This window comes from Nesoenas mayeri (genome assembly GCF_963082525.1).
Source record: "Nesoenas mayeri genome assembly, chromosome: 15".
Lineage (NCBI taxonomy): Eukaryota > Metazoa > Chordata > Aves > Columbiformes > Columbidae > Nesoenas > Nesoenas mayeri.
Window position 1 is genome coordinate 8,175,102 of NC_137559.1, and position 20,187 is coordinate 8,195,288.

General features: G+C 44.9%; 1 protein-coding gene across 1 annotated transcript in view; it reads right to left on the bottom strand.

Annotated features, from left to right (window-relative positions):
• Positions 1-1,448: 1,448 nt before the first annotated feature.
• The window catches only part of MAPK8IP3 (mitogen-activated protein kinase 8 interacting protein 3), a gene marked incomplete at both ends in the record, with an annotated part of 56,321 nt that continues 37,582 nt past the window's right edge, over positions 1,449-20,187 (bottom strand). Inside the window, 20 exons of the mRNA XM_080354302.1 lie at positions 1,449-1,570; positions 2,121-2,264; positions 2,539-2,718; positions 4,570-4,608; positions 6,027-6,140; positions 6,266-6,437; positions 7,266-7,414; positions 7,700-7,767; positions 8,310-8,390; positions 8,651-8,773; positions 9,562-9,748; positions 10,354-10,539; positions 10,895-11,060; positions 11,982-12,143; positions 13,551-13,646; positions 14,468-14,594; positions 16,228-16,398; positions 16,867-16,923; positions 17,537-17,688; positions 19,123-19,204. Coding sequence (XP_080210428.1) covers positions 1,449-1,570; positions 2,121-2,264; positions 2,539-2,718; positions 4,570-4,608; positions 6,027-6,140; positions 6,266-6,437; positions 7,266-7,414; positions 7,700-7,767; positions 8,310-8,390; positions 8,651-8,773; positions 9,562-9,748; positions 10,354-10,539; positions 10,895-11,060; positions 11,982-12,143; positions 13,551-13,646; positions 14,468-14,594; positions 16,228-16,398; positions 16,867-16,923; positions 17,537-17,688; positions 19,123-19,204 — 2,578 coding nt within the window. The remainder of the gene's footprint in view (positions 1,571-2,120; positions 2,265-2,538; positions 2,719-4,569; positions 4,609-6,026; positions 6,141-6,265; positions 6,438-7,265; positions 7,415-7,699; positions 7,768-8,309; positions 8,391-8,650; positions 8,774-9,561; positions 9,749-10,353; positions 10,540-10,894; positions 11,061-11,981; positions 12,144-13,550; positions 13,647-14,467; positions 14,595-16,227; positions 16,399-16,866; positions 16,924-17,536; positions 17,689-19,122; positions 19,205-20,187) is intronic.

Consider the following 20,187-nt stretch of genomic DNA (forward strand, 5'->3'; position numbering starts at 1 on the left):
GCACTAGGACATCCCTGTGAACCCTGGAGGGCTGCACAGTTCAGGGAAGAAACAAGATGACCACAAGAAGCTTCCAAATTCATCCCTAACAACTGCTACTCACTCTAGTCCTGCACATCCGGGAGGGAGCATTCAAAGGAAACTGAACGTGTCCTTGTGGAGACAGGACTGTTTCTGCTGTCAGAAAGGGAGGACAAACCATTGCCTCTACATCTGGAGCTGCTTTTCATACTAACAAAGTCAGTGCTCGCAATGTTAGGTAAAAGAAGCTGGAAGATCTGGCCTCAATTCCTTTTTCTGTGTGACCTCAGGTGAGACACAGCCTTTCTATACCTTGACTGCACCTACAGAGCCTTTCCTAACCGACAGCCAGAGCATGAAGGAAAACAGCCATCTCCTTCCAGCAGTTCCTGGGACAGGGACACAGCCTTAGGAGACAAGGTAATCTCAGTGTGTTAATGCAGAATTCACAGCAGACCAACATCATCTGCCCTCACCTGTATTTTTAAAAGCAAAAAATGCTACACAGAGATAGCTTTCTAGTGAACCTTTCAGAATGAACTCACGAGTTCTCTTCTGCCTGCCATTTTTGGAAGGGGAAGTTAAAGTATGGCTCCCTTTTTTGCTCTTAGAAAAGCAAGGTTTCAGTACTCCTTCTCTACCACAGCTTCCAAAGGCCCTGTGGCCTCCACGATCAAACACCCGTCTCCCATCCGAGGCTACCGAGCAATCCTCTCGGGACACACACGGTCACCCAGCACACAACTGCTGAGACAACAGCAGAGGCAGCAGAGGAGGGGGATTTTCCATCTGCAAGTATGGAGGATGTGTTGCCCACAGTAATGGCACTGCACATCCAGCCGAACTGAAGTGCTGCCCAAACCCTGACACCACTTTTGGTTGAACACTCCTTGGACATAGCTGCTCTCAGTCCATGGGACATTATTCTGTGCTTAAGGGTGGATAAGGTGGAAAGTCCACTGGTGAACTAGAAAGGATTTCTGCTAGGGTGCTGCAGAAGTTGTGATTCAGCATCACCACTTTGGTGGGGGATGCCAGGGGGAACGTACTTCTTCTCATGCAAGTGGGAGTGAGGCAACTGCTGGAGAACCTGAGCCACTCGCCATCCAGCTGCCAGCTCCCGAGTGCTGGTCAAAGGCTTTGCACAGTCCTAGCTCCAAGCTTCACTTCACCGATGCACTGCCATTTCTCTCCTTGTAGATGCCAGCTCCAGAGCAGAACAATAATCCAACCACGCAGAAAGCGCACGGGCCCAAGATGAAAGCTGCAAGTTCAGGGGTTAGAAGGGGGTCACAGTCCGAGGCAGGAGCCGTTGCAGTTGTCTGGGGTCGGTTTCCAGCAGCAGGTATAATGCAGGTGTTCTGTATGTACATCTTGGCATTCAGGCGGGAGGAGGGACACTTACATTGGTGGGAAAGGAGAAATTCTCACTCAGGGATATATGATACCTGCCACACAATAATGTGGCTCCTTTCAGCCTTGGAAAGTACTGGCTTCACCTGGGTGGCATCTCCTGCATTCTCCTCTGTCTCATCATCTTCTCCATCCCCTGAAAAGAAAAAATGGAGAATAAAAAAGGCAAGAAAGAAAATCCCAAACTGCACTGCTCTGGAATACTTCCAAAGAGGCCAGTATCCCTGCTACAGTCTCAGCAGCCTGACAACAGACAGCATGAGCTGAGACCTTCCTTGATGTCTGGAGAACATTTATAGCAACATGGTGCTTTTCTGTATGGATGGAAAAAAGCAGCAGTAGAGAAAATCCCCCTTCCTTTCAGAGAAGCCAATGTTTACAACATAGAGAGCCTTCGAGCAGCACAGGTGACCACAGTGGGGCAGCAATGTTTGGAGCCAGTGGCATGGGTGATTTTGTTCTTTCTAGGGCCATTAACGCAGACTGTGTGGCACTGCAGGCACAGGCAGGAGCACGGTTTGGCAGCCTTATGCTGTGCAAGTAAAACACTTGCTATCTGCCCTCAGAGGCAGAAGAAACAGAAAGCATTGCTTTTCAGATTTCACTCCCCACAGCAGTGACCTCTCTTCACAACCACAACCCTGCACCTCCCCCCATTCCAGATCCCTCCCTCCACCAGCACTCACCGATCCGGAAATCAATGTACCCCTCTCCTCCACTCAGCACCAGGACGTTCTTCAGCTTCTGCCCCTCGGTCTCTGTGGCCGCTGTGCTGGGGTTCTCGGAAGGGCTGTCCAACACGCTCCCATTCAGGGTTGCCAGGACATTGCCTGGGAGAGGACAGAGGTGCTGTCAGTGCCCCTGGTCAGCCCCATGTGGTTAACACACACACACACACACACACACACAACTGGGCAGACCAGTTCCTTCTGCTGGTGAAATCTGTAAGTCACTGCAGATTGAAGTACCAATGCCTGAGCCGCAGTGATCTGCAAGAGGTACAAATGGCACGGGCAGCCGTCTACTGCAGAGCAGCTCACACTCCTGCCGCAGAACAGATGGCAGGACAAGACCCTCACAAGAAAGGGCTGGGCTCATCCTTACCAGGCACAGAGACGAAGAACTTGACAGCATCGCGGTGGCCGTGGAAACAGAGCTGTGCCTGAGCCATGGAGCAGTATGGAATGAAGCTGCTGGCAGATTTGTCACTATTGTCATCACCGTATACGTGGATGACCCCACCAGAGCTTTTGCCCTCTCCAGAGGTTGGTGAAGTCTTGTTGGCTGGGGACAGGGAGGAGGAATATTGTCAGCGATAGCTTTGAGTCCCATTTATAGAAGAGACTCAATCAAAAAGAAAACTAATGAGCCATGAAGGAAAACCTTTAGAGATGCAGGTCTCTTTAAAGGTCTCCTGTGAAGGATGTGATTGAGAAGACCACACTAGACTCTCTCTCTTAAGCTGGTAACAATCCACTTATTATAATAAACTACATTTTCTCATAAAATTTAGTATTTGGCTACTAATGAGGCACACATCCCTGGAGGTGCTAGGCAAGAGTGACCCTAGGGCAAGCTTGACCAGGTCTCTGAGGTATTCCAGTGAAGGCCTCTTTACCAGCAGCAATCCTCCAGAAATCACCTACTGCCCTAGAATCAACCTTGGTCTTCAGTACCTGGCAGGGTATCCTAAGGTGTCCACTGTACCCGTGAGACATTAAGGCTATCTGGACAAGAATCACTGCTATTTGTGGACTGGTGAAGTTACTTATTTTCCAAGTCACATCCTTTGCTCATGCAGAGCCATGAGCACACAGGCTGCTGAAAGCAGTCCCTGCGTCTGGTGAAGACCTCTCAGCCCAGAAGATGTCACAGCAGCCGAGTGAGGTTCTTCCTTAGTCCTCAATTTAGCCATGACACCAGAAAATCAGCTGCTCAAGCAATGAACATCTGAAAGCTGTTCACCACCCACAGCTTCCAATGGTTTTAAGGTGGGCTCAGGGGCCCATATCCTTCGGATCCAGGCTTCGAGAACGGAGGTGCTCATCAAGGAACAGAGACCAGTGCTCAGAGCTCAGGATGGGAGATGCTTTCCTTCCGCACGCACCCACACCAGTCAAACAGAAACAGTACTGAAATCAGAAGGCTTTCACTTCCTGCGAGACAACCACACTGCTTGTTAATTATCTGTAGTTCTGTAGTTTGGTTCGGGCTGGATTTCAATTATTAAGTGACTTGGACAAAGGAGACTTTTACCTATCATCCTCAAGCTGGGATGGCAAGACAAGTACAAATATTTTGATGGAAGAATGAGAACCAGTGTATGCAGGAGGAAGATCCCCAAGATGAAGGCTCTCTGCACCTCTGTGCTTTTGTTTGCTGTGAGCAGCTAAAACTGGACAATCTCATCTGATCGGCACACGGGGCTGGTATTAGCACTTTTTCTTGCTCAGTATCTGGCTGCTTCTGCAACCAGTATCATATACTTTAGAAGGAGGAGAGCCATGTTGATAATGCTTCTGGACAGCCACAGAAATGTCTTACAATGAGAAAAAAATACTCATTTCTGAGCCTGGAAAGGCTAAGCAAGCATAAATTTGAACTCAGACTCTGCCTTAACTGGCACAAAACCAAACCATTCTTAATGTTTACCAACGTCCCCTATGGTTAAAAATCTTGGTTGATTACTTGCAGCTGGCAGGTGCCACAGCACCTCCTGCCTTTGGCCTGGAACAAATCAGAGGAGCATCCTTAGAAAACTGGGGATGACCAAGGAAGACCTTGGAAGAACAGTCCACTCCTGCTTCCTGGGACTCTGACTGAATGAGCTTTTACAGTCCCCAATCTCAAACCTCATTTATCACAACAGGGAACTACTGATGAAGGATAAAGTACTCTTAACACAAAATAAACCCCAGAGGGATGGCTAATGAGGTGGATGAAAATGGTTTTAGCCATGGGAAATGAGGATATTTACATTACTGTCTCTGGTTGCTTTTCTCAGATGCAACATAGAGTGATGAGGAGAAATGGATGGAGAGCGCTGAATAGCAGGATGGAAGGGTAGGGAAGTGATTGCAAAGGTGAATGGGTGTCAAAGGAGTGAAAGCTGGAGGAAGGAGGCAACGGACTTACCCCGGAGCCCAAGGAGTTGGCCTCTGTGGAGGACTACAGCTAGGCACAGGCAAGGGGTGGGAACACAGAGGGGCAGGGGAAGAGTCAGGCAGGACGGGAGAGAAGAAAAAGGTGATTACTGCGAGAAACGTATAAAACCGAGAGAAACTGCAACAGGAGCTACAGGCTCTGACCAGTTTATACTGACATTGTTCTTGCTCACTTTGCTCTTATCTTAGAAAGACAAATGTAGTATCTGAGATGGGAGAGGGACCGTGGTCACAAAGATCCATTACTAAAGTTTCCAGTGAGACCTTACTGCTTACCACATTTTTACAGAAATGCCAAGAGATAGTGCAACTCGTTTACAGCAGGGAACAAGCTTGACTCAGGGAACAAGCTTGACTCAGGATTAGGGCAGCAGCCTCAAGGAAGAATGGCCTTTAAAACAGGGGGTCAGAAAGGAGACCAAGATTGCAATGTGCAAAGATGACTGCGTCACTGGCTTCCTGCTGTCAGTCCTGGGCACACCCAGCTCCACCAGCCCTAGAGGAGACCACCTCAGCCCTGATCTCCACAAGGATTACACCAGGTTTGCTCCTCTTATACAAGAGCCATTTGCTTCTCAGATTTCCTACTGGCAGTGGTGAGAAAATGCAAATTTGGCTGCTTTCTGTTGAAAACAACTGCAATCAGCCTCAAATCCTACTCCCCCATTATAATGTGGAACAGATCTTCAAAATTAGGTGCTGACTGGCAGGTACAGAGCAGGATTACTAAGAGCTTCAACTAAACTTCCAGTGTCAGAGATGCACCTATTAACTACTACTGCTGGGTCTCCTCACCAGGTTGGATTTGGTGTAGGATACTGATTTCTACTCGACTGATAAAGCTGAGCCCTAATTTGAGTAAATGAAGCTTTTCCAAGGTCAGTTTCTGGAAAATACTGTCATGGAGACATTTAAATGTCTATACCAAGACAAAATTTCCAGGGAAATCTTCCTGGTGGTTTCTCATCCTGTGGCCTCCTTTTGGAGACTTACTACAATTCCCAAAGCTTTGTTTCTCCTGCTTTCCGGTAGCTACAGAACCAGTTCACATCAGTCTGCTCTGTCCAGGTCACACTCAGCAAAGAAGACTGTACAGATGGCAGAGATGTCACTGGTCTCCAAGAAGAAAATGGCTTCAACTGAACTGAACAGGACAGTAACAAATATCTATTTGGTTTTAAACAGGTTAAATCCATTCAACTGAACACTTAATTCCTTAATAAACAGTTAACCAAGTTCAGGGTGGCTCATACTCAGGGCGCTTCTCTCTGAACACTGCTATGATCAAAGGTGCGTCAGGTTCAGAGTAAAGCTGTGCAGAAAGCATCAGCCTGCCAGATCCACCTGCCACGCTGCACAAGGGACAAGCAAAAACAGTCCTTCTTTTTAAAGGGAAACACAGACGTATCTCCAATAAACGTCACTTACTCTCAGTCAAAGGAATGGAGATGACGACACCGTTCCCTGTCCCTACCCAGAGGCGGTTGCCAGCGATGAGCAGGGCTGTAATCCGCACAAACGAGAAGCCCAGCTTTCCAGTGCCTAGTAAACATGCACAACAATTGGAGAGCCAGTTATGACTTTGGGCAAGGTCCGCTAATGAATTTTGATTTCTTTCTGATCTCAATATGCAACAGACCATTTATTGACAGCCTCTACTGCCTCACCTAGCATCTTGCTGACATAAGGCTCAATGTCGACATCTTGAAGATGTTGATGGCTGTGGGCATGGTAAAGCCTCAGAGTGGAGTCCAGGCGGATAGAAACCCACACTCCATCTCCAATCCACGCCAGCTGTCGCACCTGACTCTCCCGCCGAGGGTGAGCGTCAAAGGATTTCTGAAATGCCAAACAGGTGGACCAATGTGAGTTCACAAAAGGTTTGCAATCATCTGCACATTTACTCCGTTCTCCTACACTGAGATCACTTGTTTGGGTTTCAAAGCTCTTGGAGAATATGTGTTAATGCTGACTGACCTCAGAAGTTCACTACAGTGCAAAGTCCCTCGCTTGGAAGATGAGTTGTATAGCAGCTCTACAGAGATTATGGTCTTTGCAGACCACTTCAGGAGCAAAATAACATTTAGAAACGAAGAGCTTTCAATGTGCTTGGTAGAAAAGGAAAACACACAACTCCAGTATAAATTCCAACAATCAAACTGCCTTGGCTCACTGACACGAACTTCAGATTCCACTCTTCTTCTCCCTTTGATTAGAATTATTCCAAGCACTGCCAAACAGGTTTGTAGCACAGCACTGGACTGAATATCAATGAAAAGTCTCTAAATGTCATTTTATAGTTAGGCAAGTGGGATCACTGGGGCTTGCTAACTGTACTCTTCCTTTGTGCCACAATGCCTACAGATGGAGAAGTCTTAGACCATATCAGAAGGGTAGCTGTGAGCACACATGTACACCTGTACAGTACGTGGCCACGCAGACTCACTAGTAAAGGCAAAGCAAGTGCTCAGGTTATACTTATCTAAAGATTTAAGGTCTGCAAATGGAGGAAGGAATAAATACACCCCCTGGCCAACTGTGTCATAACATGACCCTGGTTGACAGTTTGGGTCCTACAGCCAGCAATATCAATACAAAGGTTTTGCATTTCCATACCTGCAGCAGAAACCAGCTATAAGAATAAATACAACACAAGCATGTGCATACCTCGATCTGCATTGTCTTAGGCTGGATAACATGGATTTTGTTCTTGTAGCCACACCAGACTCTATCATACACAACGGCCATGCAGCGGATGGAATGGTGAGTGTGACCGAGGTCCATTAGGTGATAATTACTGAGATCCCACTGACCATCTATGGTGAAAAACAAGTGTGGAAAGTTGCATCTCCTTCATGACATGTCAGTATACAATAAAATCATCTGCCTTTCCATGTATGTCTAGGTACACGGGCTTAGCTAATACTGCAATGCTCATTTTGCTTATGACTGTGAACTTCCCATGAATGTTTGTACTGAACCTTCCCCATATGTTTGTACTGTGGCAAGCCAGCACCTTTCCTTCTTGACCCAGAATAGCATTTAATCCATTGTTACATCCTTGGCCAAGCTTGGTTTTCTCTTACTGCGTTGATTCTTACCTTCTCCCCGGTGGAATATGGCTAGTGTTCCATCTGCCAGAGCAACAAGGACCCTCCCTTTCACATGCCTGGAATTACCAAAAAGTAAATACTTAAAAAAAATCTGGAGAAGTGACTAACAAATATTTTCTGACATCCATGCATGCCATCTTTATGTTCTGTCTACAATTCCCACTCAGTTTAGCACTTGAAGGAACATCCTGCAAGGACCAAGGGTCATAGCTCTTACCTTCGCTGTAGTAAGATCATCCATGAATTTCCTGTGGAGGTTAACTTTTCCTTCACACTACAAACTCATGAATTTCAACAAATTCTACCTAATTAACACTCCAGTGAAATTTTGCCTTTCTCCTCCCCCACTTATTTCCTCCTGATACTACTAATCTCATTCAGTACCTTATTCACTGAATGGGTCAGGTCTGCAGTTGAGCAGAAAAATGACTCAGTATGAGGTTTTCCAATAACAAACACCTTGGGAAACCCTCCTCACAAACCAACACAATTAGAAGAGCAAAGAAAAAGACAACTAACAGAGAGCTGCTACCCCCATCTAAAATATTGCTTAGGCACTGAACCTTCTCCTTCAGCATCCTCTGGCATGCACACTTACACTAGACTCAGTACAGAGTCCTTCAGCTTTATCGAGTGCAGACACTTCTTCCAGTTGGATACAGCTGAGTGCACATAAAGCCTGCGAGAAAGGACAAATTGGGAGGGTTAGCAGCAAGGCTTGACTAGGCTTGAGTCTTTTCTTCTGGTGGGAAGGTGAAGGTTAGGTAAGAAAGTGAGGTTAAATCCCTGTGCCTGCGATGAGCAGAGGGCTCAGAATAACAATGAGCAATGAAAAACTACCCCAGAAACAAGAAGTGAACTAAAGGTGTGAGGACACGACAAGTGGTGTCCAGAGGGGAATGGAGCTGAGAGAGACCTGCCAGCCCATGGGGAACTCACCAGCCATTCTGTGCTCCCAGCCACATGGTGGGGGCAGCACTGGTACAAGTCCCAGCAGCATCCCCGTTCAATTCCTGATCTGGCAATGTTGTGCTTGACTCCATCTTCGGCTGCCCATTCTCCCTGAAGAGGCAAAAGAACATTGTCAGAGGCTTTTATTAGCAGCAATGCACAGAATGCCCATCTGCGCTCACAGTCTGGCACTCACAAGCAGATAAGGGCACTTGTATACACAAATCACTTCCTTCTGGTCAGTGTTTTTTAATGCTTGACTCCTGAATCTGCAATTTGCAAAGCTTCATTTTTTCCCCACCAATACAAAGTACTTCAAATCTATGAGCTTAACTTAGTGTTTGGCAGTACTACTGTATAAACACTGTTTTCTCTGTTCATTTTCAACTTCAGCAGGAACAACTTAGAACAACTCAGTCATTTAGGAACGATTTCCATCCAGGACTTCCACCTTGCTCCTCAGGCTATCACATCAGACTAATTTGTCTTAAGAATTTTTGGGTGGAGAATGTGCTTTCTTCATTATCTTTAGAGCACATTAGAGGTACTACTAGAATAAATAGCTTGTTATTTTTACACATGGATCAATATGCTCCTCCAGTAAGAAAATGAAGTGTACATGTACTTTGAAAGATCTGTATTAACAGCAGGTCTAAATTCATACTGAGAGATCAAGTATTTGCACTTAAACAGCTGACACAGTCTGCTGCAGGTTGAACCATGTTTATTTTAATTTCATTTCTTTCTTTGCCTATCATCCCAGATGTAATACTATTTGGCCACAAAACTGGAAAAAGTTTGACATTTTATCAGAGTATCAGGCTGGTTCTCCTATCAAAAAGCTTATGAAAACAGAGCTGATAAATAACTGAACTGGCACTTTGGCCCCAGACTCCTACCCATTCTGCCCGAGAGGTGCCTGTGCAGGGACTGGATCTGTAAACACGTGCTCCGTGAGGGGCCCAGGCCGGGCCTGAGCAGGCTCTGCCTCACTTGTACCGTTCTCTGGTACCTCCGTAGCTTCTGTTGCCTCCTCAGTAGACTGGGACTGGTTGATCTTCCCATTGCAGACAGCAGCAACCTCACCTAAGAGGCAAAGAACAGTGTGAGACATATTGGAGAATGAGCTGGTAAGTTAGCTATAAAGAAAACAGGCTGTCAGCTTTTTAATTTATCCTTCCTTGCTAAATTCAGTCAAGCCCTGAACCTGTACCACAGACAGCAGAACATGCAATGTTTTCTGCTTGGATGGGGAACAGAGGCTATTTTAAAGTCAGGCACAGTCTGTGATGAGCAAAAACAGCAGCTGTCCAGGGCTGCCCACTGCAGTATGGAGTCAGCAAGGGCATCACTACGGTTTTCATATGGGCTTAACTGACTTCACAAGAAAACATGGTTCAGAGCAGAAAGCAAAGAGAACAGAAGCAATTATAGCAGAGAAAATATATCACTTTTCCAAAATACTCTGCTGTATGATCCCCACAACCAGGCTGCAGGGCGTGGATTACTCGGAGAGAAAAGGAGGGCTCTGAAGAGAAACGTACCAAAAGGGCCTGGCCTCTTCCTGAGGCAAGAAACTTCTTGAGGCCTCTGAAGTAGTTAACTCAGGGACAGGACAGCTGTAAGACCATAAGCTCACATAGGACTAGCTATAACTGGACTGCCATTAAGTTTTATGTCCCAAAACTCACTCTGTCCCTTGTCCAGCACAGGTGTGTCACCACGCGAGGAACAATTGCTTCGTGGCACATTGCAGCGGGTTGCACAGCCCACCAGAGTGATTCCTGCCAAGACACCATCTGTTCCAGATGACTCTTCAGGATTTACATCTCCCTCCAGAAAGATCTCGCCTGGAGGATAATCGCTCTCACTGGCCGCTGAAGGGCAAAGAACAGATTGTTCCATAAATCTAGCTGTCACCGCTAACTGAAATGCAGCATCAACATCCAGGCTGGCTACAGAGCCCTCTCAAACCTGGGTAAGGCTCACACTTGCTCCCAAAACCCATCCTTTATGTGCCAAAGGAACCACTTGCTAAACATTCGAAAGTGAGGGAACTCTGTGGAAAGGTCCTACAAGAAGGCAAGGTCTGAGTTACGGTTTTGAGGGACAGTTACACAATGCAGCAGAGTCCAAGGGTTAGTTCTGAAGTGAGGACACTACGTTTGTCACTACTCGGTGGAGCGGGTGACCCTGTGCAGGTCACAGCCAGTGCACCTGGGCCCCACTTACCAGGGATGCTGGAGATGCAGAGCACATGAGCATTGCAGACAGTGAACTGGTCCACCACTGTGCCAGGCTGATTGGCATCAATAATGACAACTTTACTTGTTGACAGTGTACTGGTGAGGATCCAGACACGACTGGATGTGGCATCCATTTCATGGAGCTCCTTTGCCTTCAGGAGAGCAAACACACAGGCAGGATCAGTGCTCCCTTCAGATCAGACCGCGCGTATTAGTGCTTGGTAACATTTACACATGCAAAGACCACAATGCTGGCTTCAAAGAGTGAAGTGTCTTCCTAGCTGATGCATGTAAGCAATATCAGCTATGAAAATTTCGTTCACGTTACCACACTGGTATCCAGAACACCAGCCACAAAGTCTGTCTGGCTCCTTAGGGCAGGAGGAGTTTGGCCATTAGTCTCCCTTCTGAGATGTCTGACTAATGTATCACTGAACATTCACTTTAGACAGAACACCACACAGCTGGAATGTACTTGACCTGCCAGCTTAAGCAAGCTCACCTCAGAAGAATATAGGGCAGCAGTGTAAGACAGTGTGGAAAAAACCCCACAAACCAGAAAGGATAAAACGTTGTATTACTATCTGCAAATTACAGCTTGGTTCTCAAAAAGACCCCTAACACTAAACACTATTAAAAACCAAAGCTGGAATAAATCTCAAGAGCTTCAACTTCTGAACCAAATGGACTCATGGACTCTGCTATGTCACTGTTCTTTTTAACAAAGCTTTGCCTGGATTTATTTTTAGTTTACAGTGATGAGGACTCCATAATCTTCCTAGCAACCTCATCAAGCACTTAATTACACTTATTATCAGTATTGTTTTTCAAAATTCTAAATGTCTCAACAGCAGAAGTTGGAAAATTTTATCCTGGGTGATTTATCCCAAATCACACGTAAAAGTTACTGAAGAACCAGAACACCAGAACCCTGCTGTACAAGACAACGTCTCAGAAGTACAAGTTAGAGCGTTATATGTCATAGTACAAAGGTATTGAGAGAGGGGGGGCTTGTCAAGGATGGAATGAGAAAAAACACTGGAGGAAAACAAACAAACACTTTCCTTTCTGACCTTTTTCTTTTCAGGAGAGGTATGGTTACTTTTGTTGTTCTCGCCTTCCACTTCCCTGTCACAGGTGAGGGGATCACGTCCAGGATCCAGTTTCTGTCCATTCCCAGACTCCTGCTCCACAGGTCTCCATCCCGTGAGATTGACTCCAGCCGCACACCACAGCTAAGCAACAGAAATAGGAATCTTAAACCAAGAACTCTGTAGGCTCTGGGGTCTCTTGAAATTCAGGCACCTTTGTAGAGAACTGTGGACACATGTCAAACATCTAAAATATTTACTTGTAAACAGCAAATCTTGTTGATTCCTACTAGGAGACAGTCAGATTTGATGGAGGTAAGATAAGGTTCTTGTAACCTAGCAAAAAAATAACTGTTTTTTTAACAGATGTGACTCACAAATGTAAAGAAAACAAAGATAATAAATCAGGTGCATAACTGAGAACAAGCTTATTAAATGTCCTCCCATTTTTCTGAGTCTGGTGTTCCTAAGTCACGGTAGCAGAGCATGCAGGACATGGCAGGTATCACTAGCCTGGAGTATAAGGAGCACGACTGCTCAGCCAAAACTGGCAGTGGCTGCTTGGCTGAGGATCCACATTCAGTGCACTCCTGTCCCCCTCGCACCACTTGCACTCTTCTGCTTCCTCACATACTCCTTTGCCCAAAAATCAGTGTTTACCTAATCTTAGAGAACTATTTAAAGAACTAAGACAGCAAAAAGTGAAGTTACAAAAAAAAAAAAAAAAGGAAAAGGAAAAAAAATTCTGCTGGTTTAGCTCCTTGTGGAACGAGTGTGGAGAGAAAGCAGCACACCACATCCTGGGCACAGCGCTACAGAAACAAATAATGCATTCACCCAAAATCATAAAGGAAAGATGCTGAATGTTATCCAAAGATCACACCAACCTTCTACAAACAACAGCATAAGAATTTTCTTACCATTTAAACACCACAATGACATTCTAAAAATCAGCTCTGAATAAACTTAATGACACGCTACCTATCTCAAAACAACTAATTACAGCAGATAAAAGTGCTTCCCGCAGAGAGACGACCATCCATCCATTCTCAACTGCAGTTCTACTCAAAATATTCCACTATTGATACACAGCTTCACAAAAGTCTGCTCTAGATTATTTTGGCCCATTACCAGTGAATCTCCATCAATGATGGAAATTTAAAATGAATGACAAAACGCATTTTTACTTTCACTTGCTTGTTTTCATGAATTTATATTGTTTTGTATTATACCCATGGGAGTCTTAGTGAAAGCCTTATAAGCATAAAATGTTGCTGATGTAAGAGTTGTCTCAAAAAAGTATAATATGTAAGACAGAAGCATAGGACCTGGCAACCAGAATCAGCAGAGAATTATGTCCTTACAGAGAGAGGTACTTTTCCCTATGCATTCTAGAAATGACCATTCAAAAAAGGAAGCAGAAGACAGACTTTTGAATATATAATGTAAAAAAATTAGAGATTGCTGTAAAAATTGCACATTCAGCAACCAAAATTGTTTGCTATTCCCTGTCCCCTTGCTGAACCGCAAGGGAATGCAGAGACAACGTACCTTCATGGTCGGGTCCTTCTCTACTAGTGGACGACAATATACAGGCACAGGGACGTTTTTCATGCGAGTGTCTTCCTGACCACCATTGGGACTCAGCTGGGGTGGGAAGAGAAGATGAAAAAGAACAGTACAAAGCTGTGAACACCAGATTATGATGTGAGAGATGACATCGACGTGGCAGAACACAACTTACTAGCCTCAGAGATGGGTGCAACTGAGGCTTCACCTCACATCTTATGTGAAACAGAGTCCTTACAGGGCTGGGAGCAGCTGACCCAAGACACTGCCCCTCTCCCTGTGACACGGTGCCCCAGCTCTGCTCAGCAGAGGCTACACACTGCGTTGCTGATGGACAAAGGGCTGTTAAGAGGAAAGAAGTCATAACACTGGTGTTCCCTTCAACCATGGCCTGAAACTCATCCACTTTCAAGCCACACTGCAAGACTCCTTCCTTTCAGGTCATCTTTGACCAGTTCAATGAGTCACAGGCTAAGAAAAGAGGCTGATGGCATTTGATTTTGTGTTACTGCTGGGGAGAAGTAGAAGCAAACTGCGCTGCATTTGATTTTTATATTAAATGATTGGTAAAGTTCTCAGGGTATAAATGAAACATATAATTGAATGTGAACATTAGATGACACAGAAATAAAAACACATACTGGGCTCTGGACAAAGATGAATTACTTTTGGTTTAGGATAGGTTCTTTCAGCAATCTGCATGCAGAGGAATGGCCCCTCCATTGACTTTGGTGAACATATAGAAAAGATTAATCCAATTATCATAAAACATGCATATGATACCTCTAAATGAAATATTTCAGGACTAAGGCTAAGGCTACCAGTGGGAGAGTCAGGTCCTCACAGGTTTCACTGTGAGGGACGATGTCCCCTCAGCCTGTCTGGAGGGTGGTCCCTACCTGCTTGTATTTGGCAGGGAGGCTCCAGCCACAGGCCTGCAATCGCCCGTCGTCGTTCCGCACGTGCTCGCGCACCTGGCGGTACTGCTCCCGCTTCTGCTCGCGACGTGCGGAGGACGTGCAGTCACTGAGGAGAGAAGCACCAGCGTTACTTCTCAATCTCTGGTTAAAAACAGAAGCTGGAGGTTAAGGGAGTGTTGCTGTAACATGGGGAAGAAACACGAAGCAAACCAAATCCATGTTTGAAAACAGATGCAGGAAATTAGAGAGAGAAAAACACTGTTAAGAAGCAGGCAAAGGCATCCCTAACCTGCAGCTCCGTTACCCGAGCGATGTGACAGGACAAACCATTGTCATCTCCCCTTCAGTGCTCCAAGAGCCCTTCACAAACAGGGAATCAACCTTCCATAAGACCTATGAATCTATGAGATTACACCAATTTTTGCTTAGCTGTTAAAATTTAATGATCTAACGTCTCCATCAGGAAGACATTTTGAGTTCTTCCCTTCTTCATTATAGTCAACTATTTATTTTTCTGTCCATTTCAAAGGTTTCTTTGCTGACAAGGAAAATACGTACTAACTGCTGTTGAAACTGCTGGTTTCAAGCTGGAACAACTCCAGTTTTACATTGGCAAAGGTTAAAAGAAAAATTGATCTGTGAGCTTTTAAGATATGTTTTAATATAAATAAAGGCTGTTTGAATACCAGTTCCAGCTCTCAATAGGTTTTTGAAGTATCATTCCAAGGTACAAGCATCAGCAAAAAATCCAGTCCACAACAGAAACACCTACACACACATGCACAAACATAATGGCGTGTACACTTAAAATAAAAACAACCTCCTGCTAAAACAAAACATTTCCCTGCACGTGCTTCGGCCCCTGGGGAGAGGATGAGAGAACAAACAACTTCTGACAGTGGTTAGTCACATCGTTTAATGCACTGCTGAAAGCACTCAGACACCACATAGTGACTATGATATTGTAAGCAGATAAAACGAACAGAATAAAGGCAGGCAGTACCTATAAAATCCAAATTTACCCTTCTAAAGACAATTTCTCTTCTCCTGATCTGGCACCTTTCCAACAAATCCTTCTTATTGCTGAAGTTCTAATACTTTACCATGACACTCTCCAAAGTCTTTCCACAAAAACATACCGTATATGAAACTGTACAACCTCGCCATGGTACACGCAGTCTGACATCAGGTAAAGCACAGAAGAGTTTTATCCCTTCATGCCAGAGAGATAAAGGCTAGGGAGAAGACTCCACAGTAGCAACACTTAAGAGGCTCTTTTTAGCATTGTTAAGATTAAAGCCAGATATTGTGACCTAAATGTGCTGTTGAGAGAACTTCTAATCTCCTTGTCAGGAGGGTTGGGCAAGACACTCCATCTCACTGTCCTAACGCTGCCATCACACTCTCCCACAGAAGTCCTACTTCAGTCTATCACGCAGTCTGCAAACACGAGTGCAGAACCAGGGGTGAGGCCAACTCAAGCCTACAGTGGTCCCTGCTGAGATGAACCATCATGGCCTAGAAAGCCACAGCAGCAATAAGTTTGGGAGGATAAAGTTTGCTGAGCCCATCCACGTGGTAGTTAATGAGTGAAAGATCAGAGAGATAAACCACCAGAGACAGAAACATGTTAACACCACACAGACTTTTTAAAAAGTGGAAAACAGGTTATTTTAAGAAAAGCTGCTATCTGGGAGAGCTGCAGGGAGCGCTGGCTGGGCACCCAGCACGCGACTCACTCGTCAGGGAAGAACTCCAGCGTGCGGCTGCCCGAGGAGATCTGGCACATGGTGTGACTGCGGCGCTGGCTGAACCCTGCTGTGGTTGGAGACTTGTAGTGGATGTTCACTGACGGGTAGGTCCTCTTTGCTGGTGGGGGACTCGAGGAAGAGCTGAACAGACGGCTGAAGCTAGGGACAGAAAAAGGCCAAGAAATAAGATAAAAGGTGCCTGGGGACACAACACACCGTCGATTCACAACAGGGAAGCAACAGGTAAGCAATCAGAGGCTGTAAGCCCTTCATGATAACTGCCCTACTTCAAACACAGAGCTACGTCCTCAGTTTAACTGACAGAAGGTGTTTTTAGCTTCCACAGAGATACTTTCTGAAACAGTTTTGTATTAAAACTGATTGTATGTATGTTTCTATTCCAAGGTACTTGCTATCTTTCAGCTTGCAGAACAAAACCAATGCAGATGTTCAGATCTGATTTTAATTTCACTAGGAACAAAGGAAGCCCTTGAAGGCAAAAGGGTTCAGCTAACAACATTTTTAGTTGACGTTTCATTAACGTCAGAGTCTATAAGTTGCTGTCTGAAGTAGAAATGGCAACACTTCCCCTTTTCTTAATCTTACACAAATTATCAAAGAACTTACAACTGCCAAATGGTGGATTTCTTCTTCTCCTGAACAGATGGGTGCTCACGGGAAGCTCTAAGAATAAAGATAGCAGAAGCAAATTAATTTCAGCTTCTTGTACCCAAGTTTCTGCCAACCAGTAGGCCACTTCCATCAAGGAAACCATGTGAAATTCAGAATCCATTCTAACGCATTTCAAAACACAACAGAGGAACTGACATGCACTGGTCTTTAATGTAAGCGCACCCAATCACTTCACATTTCAAAACTGAAATGAAGTGCAAGTAAGTGTGTTCAGCTGGAAGTTTTATCAGCTCCCTGCAACATTATCATTGCCACAGCTCTAGTCTGGTAACTACAAACCCCAGCACTATATTCATTTCAAGTCATAGCCCTTAGAATTAATTAGAAGCAATCCTATTCCCTACAGCTTCTCCTAGCTTAATTAGCACACAAGAAACAAGCAAGACAAGCAACTGCCCCTTGTCTCCAAATAATGATGGTAACTCGAGATTTGCAGCCCAGGTTCTGGAATAAAAGTATCAGGCATTAGGAGAGAAGCATCTACAGTTTGGAAAACTTTCAACACTTCTCAACCCGTATCTCAGTAGGGTTTCCATCAACCACAAGGTCAAACACAGCCAGGTTCTGTCCTGAATAGCAAATGTTCACCACCGTTCAGTCTCACCTGATCATCTCTGTCCACCTGACAGCCTCCTGGAGCTCCATCAACCTCTCCTTGTATTGATTGCGCTCCATCAGAACCCGAGCCATTTCCACGCGGGTGAAGCGGCGGCGCTGGGCTATGGGAATGTTGTCCTGCAGGGGGGAGGAGCACTGCTTCAGCCAACAAAAGATGGAAGGGGATTGATGTTAGTACAGGACAAGTCATGAGACAGAAAGACATATTTGTTAGCTGTCCTTCTGCATATGAGGTGCTAATTCCAGACAAGTGATCTCCAAACTATGGCCCACGGACCTCTGGGGTGTTCAGCAAACCCATGGAAATTAGAATTAGAACCACCACCAAACTGAAAACCCCACCCAGGGACTATTGTCAGCAAGGTGCTTTGATAGTCTGCAAGGAATCCCGAGAGTTGAGAGTGGTCCGTTGGTCCAGAAGTTTGGAAACCAAAGTTTTAGTCCATTAGTAAATCCAGCCACAAGCAGCAAGGAGCACCACATAATGCCACCTGTCCCCTCAAAGGGACTAGGAAGGAGATGTTCTGTTAATACACATTGATAAAGGTGTAGGGCACAAGAAACTAAAGAATGGCCTTTTCCACTTTGGTGGTACAACCTGGCCTTCCAATGAGGGCACATGTGGCTTTGGAGGCAACAGAAATGAGATTCTGTCTGTCCCTTTTGAGGAGTGGGAAACAAGAACAACACGGCTAAGTCGGGGAAAACACCTGCCCAAAAAGAAATCGTAGGATTTTGGGAGGTCATTATTAGGCAGTGGCACTGGGTTGTGCCTGAACTGTGGCAATTCCCAAACTCAGCCTGTGTGGTGAGTACTGAGAGCTGGAATAGCGCAAATTAACCGAGTCCCTCTACAGCCTCTCTGGGCTTGGAATAAACATGTATGACCAGTCAAAGCAAGAAACATATAAATTAAAAATAATTTTACAAACATTTTTTATTATTTAAAAAAAACAGACCTCCTGCCAGTTCAGCTTAAAAGAAATCCAGCGCTCCTGAGCATTTCATGGGTGCAACTTGAACATTTTCTTATCTGCCCAAATTCTCAACAAACCAAGTTCACCCCAGTTAAGTCAATAAAATTAGGATAGAATTGAACCTGCTCCAGTATCTTCTACACACAGTGATATTGAAAAGAAATGTATCTAATTTCCTGTCCCAGCAGAGTGATATTTACAGGTAAAATCTCTGTTAGCAGTTCAGTTTGCCTTATTTTATTTTTTCCCTACAGTTGGTCTTTGTTGAAAAGCCTCTACCTCAAAAATTAGGGAGACCTACATAAAACAGGAAGGTGCTGAGCGGGACACTGCTCAGACATTGTTCTACGGAAATCACATTGTGCACGGTAATCGCCACTTGTGTCAGTGCATATCTGTGCCAAACTATGGTTTGAAAGTCATATGAAGAGGTAATCTCACGGCATCTATTAGCAAAGCTCATCAGCAAAAACCTGCAGCTGCCCTCATTGTTAACAAAGATCAATCTGCATCTCAGGACCCAGATATATAGAAGAAAGATAGAGTAAGTATATAAACCCCCTCTCCCCGCAGGCATTTTAGTAATGTAATATACCAATTCTGTACAGAGATAGCTGCTTACATCCTCCACCTCCTCTTTGGGTTCTCGTCGGGCAACGATCGCTTCAGATTTCACTCTAGGAAACAGGAAGAAAGGCATCAAACCAGCAAGTGATACCATGGGTGGCCCTGAGGTGTTCTGGGAGGACAAGCATCTTTGGGAAGGTCTGTCTGCATGCATCACAAGGAAACATTTTCACACCACAGCCTAAGTGTCCAACTTATGAGATGCTTCTCTGGTATTTTTCCTTCCCTTTTGCAGCACGTTACTCTGAACAGCTTCACCAACATCACACCATTTCTTTGGAATATTTGATGTAAGCATTAAAATACATACCACTGGAATGGACCAGCCCATTTCTATTTTAGAGCAATAATCTATGTTCAAATGTTTGATGAGATCTGAACCATGGGAAAACCGAGCCTCTATCAGCAGTGAAAATGCTGGCTTATGTTCTTTGGGGCTACTTCTGCTTTCAGTGCAGTGAAAGAAGTCTCAATTGTGAAGGACGGTCTGCCATAATGGTAAAGAAGAGAACACCAAATGTGTGTTAATAAAATATTTAAAGTATTTATCTGAGTGCCTTTAATTTCTTTAACCTCCATACTGCGGTGCAGCCGTGCAGTCCCATTTGAATTACAAGCACTTTTATTAACAGCAAAGACAGGCAGAAAAAAAAATTGCTGCCTTCATCTCCTAAAAACTCGCACTTGCCAGTTAAAAGTCCATGTCCCTACTGTATAATAGATATAATATATATATTACATATATTACGAGAGACTAAACAAGCATTTAAAAAAATAATCAGACCTATTTCCACTGCTGCGAGACTACTTCTATTTCAGACATTTTGAACAATGAAGAGACCAATTTGTGTTAATTTTGGTGATTCTGCACTCAGATTACAAGGGCGACCTTCCAAATTCCAGCTGCAAAATAAGCACTGTTCTCTGAACTGAGACACCACAGTGCAACGCACAGCTAGTCGAAATACAATTCTGCTGCTTTGAGCCCTGCAGGTCATCTTTGGTTTTAAGGATGGGGAATCATCACAGGCTT